The sequence below is a fragment of the Sprattus sprattus genome (assembly GCF_963457725.1).
Source record: "Sprattus sprattus genome assembly, chromosome: 15".
NCBI classification, from domain to species: Eukaryota; Metazoa; Chordata; class Actinopteri; order Clupeiformes; family Clupeidae; genus Sprattus; species Sprattus sprattus.
In genome coordinates this window covers 9,328,418-9,335,917 of record NC_137913.1, presented here as the reverse complement: position 1 = coordinate 9,335,917, position 7,500 = coordinate 9,328,418, and the positions used below count along the sequence as shown (strand labels likewise).

The following is a 7,500-nucleotide window of genomic DNA, read 5'->3' as shown; positions in this document are numbered from 1 at the left end:
GGGTCTCTGGGTCCACCTTTACTTCCACACTACACACACCACAGCTGCCTGCTCTCTTCAGGAGACCAGCTACGGCCGACAGCACGCTGACTCCCACAGAAGGCCAACCGAGGGGTAAATCAGTATACTTACAAAAGCACTGTCTGAGTATGGAGTACAGTCTGAGTATGGAGTTCTGACTGAGTACATACTACGAGTAGAGGAAAAGTGGAGGCACCAGTGGTATACTCGGTCCCACTAGTCGAACAGGAATGAACACGAATGTGTGTGTCTATTCGGATGCCTGAAACATATTCAGGCCATATGAATGGTCTTGGTCATTCATTTCTATTTGTATTTCTATTAACAGGTGGGTTTGCTTTCACACACTCGCACAGACTCACCTCCACACCATTGTACAAACATACAGGTGGAAAACAACTCAGAATAGAAAACGTGTTGAAGCAGATGACAGGAGAAGTCAACAAATATGAAAACACAGAGGTCAAAAAGGATGAGCGCTGAACGCATGAAATAAACGCAGCCAGACGATTGGTTCTGACAGCTGGTTCAGCCTCTCTGATTGGTCAGTCTGTGGCGGGCGCTGTAGTTGGGGTTCTTCAGCAGGGGGATTTCTGTGTGTGTGGGTGTGTGTGTGTGTGTGTGTGTGTGTCTGGTGTGTGTGTGTGTGTGTGTGATCAAATCGAGGTATCAGAGTGCACGCTGCCCGGTCCTTCGGTTGGGGATATGATGGAGGACGGAGTGGTTGCATCCTGCCACCCGCCATTTGCCTGCGACAAACAAAGAGAAAAAACACAAAACACAAAAACATTAACACTTTTGATATAGATTCATATTTATCACTGTATTATATCTACAATGTTGTTAATATTTAACACTAGGAATCATGAACCATAATATTTGTATTATTTGTATGTATTTATGAATTTATATTATATGTTTTAATTATTTTTATTAATATCTGGGTGTTCACAAGAGGATGTATACAGACGTGTCTGTATGAGTGTGTATGTGTGTATGTGTGTGTGTGCTTGTGTGTGTGTGTGCGTATGCAAGTTTATGCATATGCATGAGGATGCACACATAAAAGTGTGTGTGTGTGCATGAGGATGTGTGTGTGTGTGTGTGTGTGTGTGTGTGTGTGCATGTGCATAAGGATGCCTGTCTGCCGGTGAGAGGTACTCCCAGCAGGAGGTGTGTGTACCCTGGTGTGTGATGAGGAGTGTGTGCTCCCTGGTGTGTGACGCGGTGTGTGTGCTCCCTGCTCGCTGATATATTAAGAAATTAATAAGAGTGGGTGTCTCCTCTGATACACAGGCGAGCGGGCCGATGGGGATTCTCAACATAACACTGCCACCGCTGCTGAGGGAGAGAGAGAGAGGGAGGGAGAGGGAGAGAGAGAGATGGAGAGAGGGAGAAAGAGAGATAGAGAGAAAGAGAGAGAGAGAGGGGGAGAGAGAGGGAAAGAGAGAGAGGGGGAGAGAGAGAGAGGATAGAGAGGGAAAGAGAGAGAAAGGGAGGGAGGGAGAGAGAGAGAGGGAAAGAGAGAGAGAGAGAGAGGGAGGGAGAGAGAGGGAGGGAGAGAGAGAGGGCGAGACAGATAGACACTCTCTCGGAAACAAATTTGCCCGGCGTCGCAGCCAATAGGAGGGAGGGCTGGAATCGATGTCTAATCAGATTTCTGTGGTGGAGGACGGCTTGTCGCTCCATATTTGGCTGTCAGTGAGGGGGGGCGAGGGGAGGGGGGTTTTAGGGGCGGGCGGGCCAGTTGGACAGGCCGACGCTGAATGGAAGTGACGCAGCCCCCCCCCCCCCCCCCCCCCACCCCACACACACAAACCCAGCTCGGAGAACTCAGGCAGCCCCCCAAACCCCCCCCCACCCCCCTACATACACACCCAGCACAGAGACCTCAGGGTGGGTGCGGGCGTGGAGGGAGACACCCTGCTGGGTCCCCAATGGGGCTCCCTGTGCTGCCTGGTGCTCATGGCGATTCCCCCATCCCTCGCCCTCTCATTCTCTTTCTCTATCCCTCGCTCTCTCATTCTCTTTCCCTATCTCTCCCATCCCTCTCGCTCTCTCATTCTTCCACTGACAGATACTTTTTTTCTTCTTCTTCTTTCTTTGTTTTCGATCTCTCCCTCTCTCTCTCTCTCCCTCTCATCTCTGTTTCCCACATCCTCTTTCTCTCGCCTGTCTCTATCTCTCTATCTCTATTTATCTCCTTTTTCTTTTCTCTCTCTGTGTCTCAAGCCTTATCTCTTTCTCTTTTTTTTCTTTCTCTCTTTCTCTTTTTTCTTTCACTCTCTCTATTTCTCTCTTTTCTAATTGTCTCTCTCTCTCTTTTGTTTCTGTTTCCCTCTCAAAATCTCTTTCCACCTCCCTCTCTATCTCTTCATCTATCTATATCTCTCCATCTCTATCTCTCCATATCTCTCTCTCTCTCCATCTGTCTCTCTCTCTCTCTCTTGCTCTGCTTTCTCTTTGTTTTGTCTTATCTTCTTGTCTTTTGTGTTTCTTGCTCTCTCACTGTATGTCTCAGCCCCCCTCTCTCTGCCTCTCTCTCCGTCTCTCTCTCTCCCTCTCTCTCTCTGTCTCTCTCTCTCCCTCTCTATCTCTGTCTCTCTATCTGTCTCTCTCTCTCTGTCTCGCTCGCTCTCTCTCTCCCTGTCTCTCTCTCTCTCTCTCTCTGTCTCTCTCTCTCTGTTTCACACAACAAAAGGTTAGCGTATGCTAATTTATTTATGATGCGCTTCATTATCAAAACAATTTGTCTGTATTACAGGGGGAGCGGTGGGCTTGGGCGAGCTGCTGGAGGCCCTGTGCTCTCCTTCTCTGGTGGCAGAATTAGGATTTCGCTGATTTAGAGTTCCTGGAATAGGTCAATAAATAGATTTATCTTGGCTGCTGGGCCCTGGCGTCTCACACACACACACACACACACACACACACACACACACACACACACACACACACACACATACACACACACACACTGCTGGGCCCTGGCGCCTGGGCCGTGTGCTCTATAACAGGAGTGGCACCAGGAGGGCTCTCCCTCTCTCTGTCACACAAACATACACACACACACACACACACACACTGCCCAGACAAATAATCTACATCACCATCACACCGTGCTCTGGCTTTCCACACACACACACACACACACACACACACACACACACACACACACACACACACACACACACACACACACACACACAGACAGGCTTAGTCTGCCTCTTTCTCCTCAACATCATTTTTTCCCTTTTTTAGTTTCACATCTTTCTTCCTTTTTTTTTTCATTGCATGAATTACAACGAGCAGAAGATGCATTATTTATATATTTTGAGGGAGAGGATGGGAAGAGTGTGTGTGTGTGTGTGTGTGTGTGTGTGTGTGTGTGTGTGTGAGTGTGTGTGTGTGTGTGTGTGTGTGTGTGGGTGTGGAGGTTTGAGCTGTCGTTGTTTTGGTTGCTCTGCTGATGGAGTGCGATGTGACCTAAGCAGCGCATTGGAGTGAGAAGCTCAGCGAGTGTGTGTGAGAGTGTGTGAGACACAAGGGGGTGGGGTGTGTGAGAAGCTGACATGTCGTATGAAGCACTGCGGGGGCCATGGAAGCATGAGACGCTGAGGCGACGCAGCGGAGTGAAGCGAGCTTTAGCGAGCTTCAGCGCTAACTCCCTGCGCTAGCCCTCCGTCTGGATTTGTTCTGCTGCGCACACACACAACACTTCACACACTATAAACCGCACACACTCAACACTTCACACACTATAAACCATACCTGCCCCTTCGCCACTCCAGACAAAACCACAGCCATACAAGCATCTGTTACAGCGTTACACAGCGCGCTACACAGGTACAACAGTAAACTTGAAGAATAGCATCGCTGCTAGCTTTATATCTATGTTTATTGTTATTTTGTTAGTGTATCGAAGAATACAATTCTTCAGGGTATAGTTTTTTTTTTTCCTTTTATATTATGCTGAATATATTCTAAAATGTCAAAGTACAAACACGAGCCACATGGGTCCTATTACAGGAAGAAAAGAAGAAATTCATGTCTCTCGCTCGAGACAAAGAAAAAAAAATCACATAAAAACAAATATCTCATTCTGTACCACTCCTGTCAGTGAGGTCTCTTACATTCCTCCTGCCTCCCCTCTCTCTATCTCCCCTCTTTCTCTCTCATCAAATAAATCAATCTATACCCTGGTGGCTTGAGATTATGCAGAGTCTTATAAAAAAAAGAAGCGTATCAGCTCTTATCAAGGGAGAAGGAATTCATGTCGGCAGTCGCTTCAGGCGATCCTCCTTTCATATTCCATCACGCTGATAAGGACAGCGCTCGCTCTTTGAAGCATTTCAAAACAGTTAAACAGCACGCAGACGCACAACTAAATGCCGCTCACTTCCAGCGTGATAGGGTTACGGCGCTGTGACATCCCTGCGAAGCCGCGCAGACCAAACATATTGCCTTTAAATCGTTGCCGCCAAAACGGGTTAACAGAGACAGATTTCATCCTGACATCACGGAATTGTGTCAGTCTGTCTACGCACAGCGGATATTACTGTAAATACTGGAGCATGACAAAGAATCATGATGAATATCTATGCTAAGGGCTTATTATCATTCATTATTCCTGAATTTAACTGTAATTACCTGCATTGCTCTTAACTGCATTGTTGTTATTAAGTTGTGTGTGTAGCCCTGGTTTTGGAATATGTGCTGTGTGTTCACTCTTTTTGATTGTGTTTATGCAGTGTGTTAGGTTTGTGTGTGACTGTGGTTAAGTTGTACAGTATGTTTTTTTTTTTTTTTAGTGCTGTTAGCTCAGTGTGTGTGTGTGTGTGTGTGTGTGTGTGTGTGTGTGTGTGTGTGTGTGTGTGTGTGTCTGTGTGTGTGTGTGTGTGTGTAGTACTGACTTACATTCAGGCCGTGTGGACTGTACATAGCGTTTCCTCCAAGGCCATCACTGTATCCTGCCGTCTGACTGATAACATGGCGCAGAGTATCCACTGCAGAGGGGAGAGGGCAAGACTGTCAATGCCCTGTGTCTGACACACACACACACACACACACACACACACACACACACACGCACACACACACAAACACAGCATACACACACACAAACACACACTCATGTAAACACACACACACACACACCCATACACACACACACACACATATAGAGAGAGGCTTTCTCTCTCAGATGCACACATATACTCACACACACTCTCTCACACACACACTAGACGAACACGACGAGACAGCACACACTAGGATGTGTTGGGGAGAAAGGGATAAGAGATGCAGATGCGCTCATTAAAAGGAGAAAATAAATCAACACAAATAGAAACGGATGATATCTGCAAAGAAAACATCAACAAAAGAGCTGGAATTCCCCCCTCCCCTTTCACTTGCTTTGCAGTTCCTTTGACAGAAAATTCCATCAGAGTTAACACACACACACACACACACACACACACACACACACACACACAAGTGCATGACGCAGACTCATGGATGCACCTGAAAACACACTGGCACTTTCACATGCTCAGTTAGGGGAACAGGACACACACACACACACACACACACACACACACACACACACACACACACACACACACACACACACACACACACACACACCACACACACACACACACACACACACACACACACACATACCATCACTGACACTGTAGGTGGTGCCTGCTGAGAGTTCCACACTAAATACAGCATGGAATCTAAAACTGGAATATATAAATATGTATTTGTAAAACATTTCTTTGATAGGAAAAAAATATCTAATTTATTTGATATCTCCTATAAAGTCCCTTTCAAATCTGTTTATTTACAATATGTGTCTTGCATGCATGGCACTCTTCACACCACAGACACCCACTTAGGATGAGAAACACCACAGAAAGAAAACGCAGACACGTGATGACGAGGACGGGAGAGGATGTGATGTCAGACAGGAAGGAACTTCCATCCACCCAATACAAACCCAGGAGCCCAAGCCAGAGCCAAAGGCATTCACAACATTGACTTGCAAAAACACTGTCTGTCTCAGGGCCATCAGTTAACCTTTTTCAAAATCACTTCATCTAATCTACAGTAATCCAACAGATTATCGTGCCCCCAAACCGCAGAGTCAAGTAGCAGTCTGAAGCGAGGCTTCATCCTTGTTTTAGGTGAGAATTTTGGACTAGCCCTGACACCTCTCAGTCTGTCCATGACACTAAGAGAGAGGGGGGGGGGGGGGGGGGGGAGGGGGAGGGCATGTGACTGGATCTTAATCTAATGACTAGAGTCTAGAGTCTGATTGTGTATCTGCCGTTGCCCGGGGCGACCCTGAAGCGCGCCTACCTGAGACTGCACATTGGCTCCGACTTGGCCCTGGTATGAGTCTCCACTCAGACTCTGCATGCTCATGAACAAGTCCCCAGTGTTTGGGGTGGGGAGGCTATAAGGGCCTGAGGAACCTGGAGAGGAAAGAGTTAAGGAGCTCAATCACCATAGAAACCACTGGACAGCAGACAGAGAGGACACACACAAACACACCACACACACACACACCATGAATACGCAAGGCACACTCACTCACCGTACCTCAAACACACACAAACACACCACATCACACACACACACATGAATACGCAAGGCACACTCACTCACAGTAACTCAAACACACACACACACACACACACACACCAAACACACAGTATGTGTGCTTGTCAAATAATATGTGATATATAATAATCATCATCGGTAATCATAACAGTAATAATATTCACACACATTCAGAATCACACACACACACGCACAAACGCGCACACACACACACACACACACACACACACACACACACACACACACACACACTGGGCTTGAAGAGCACAGACAGGAGGGAAGTGAAGGAGCAGACTGGGTTGCAAAGCAAAGCCCTGGGAGAGGAGGTGGGGGATTCTAGCCGTGTGTGTGAGACTCAAGGGCAGCTAACCTAAACAAAAGTCCTCAGCCCTAAACAAACAAACAAACAAACAAATAAACACAGGAAGCGAACCAAACCAAAGGGACACCACAGCACAGACGGACGCACGTGATTGGCCGAGAAGCTCCAAACTAAAAGTTCTCCTACAGCCTTATCTAGGTTCTCTATGGGGGGGGGGGGGTAGAAAGGGATGGAGGGCAGAGGGAAGGGGGGGGGGGGGGTGGGTATCAAATACCATGACAAGGACAGGAAGAAGCTGATTGAAAGAGTAGGCAGTACAGTAAACATGTTGGTTAAAAGAGTGTTTTGTTCTCGGCAGAGTCCAGCTGAACTCTCATCTTTCATCTGGAAGCCTGGTGAGAGAAAGGGGACGCCTTCAGAAAGAAGTTCGGATGCTAAGCCACAATGCTCACGCTCACGCTCACGATACGCTCACCACGCATGCTCAACAGCCCACTCCACACAGCAGCAGCACGTCCAGAGGGGTG

The 7,500-nt window shown here is 47.3% G+C and overlaps 1 protein-coding gene across 1 annotated transcript in view; it reads right to left on the bottom strand.

Annotated features, from left to right (window-relative positions):
• Positions 1 to 530: 530 nt before the first annotated feature.
• The window catches only part of pbx3b (pre-B-cell leukemia homeobox 3b), a gene marked incomplete at its 5' end in the record, with an annotated part of 115,859 nt that continues 108,889 nt past the window's right edge, over positions 531 to 7,500 (bottom strand). The window contains 2 exons of the mRNA XM_080852161.1: positions 531 to 770; positions 4,936 to 5,025. Of these exons, the coding sequence (XP_080708287.1) occupies positions 678 to 770; positions 4,936 to 5,025 (183 nt within the window). The 3' untranslated portion in view covers positions 531 to 677. The remainder of the gene's footprint in view (positions 771 to 4,935; positions 5,026 to 7,500) is intronic.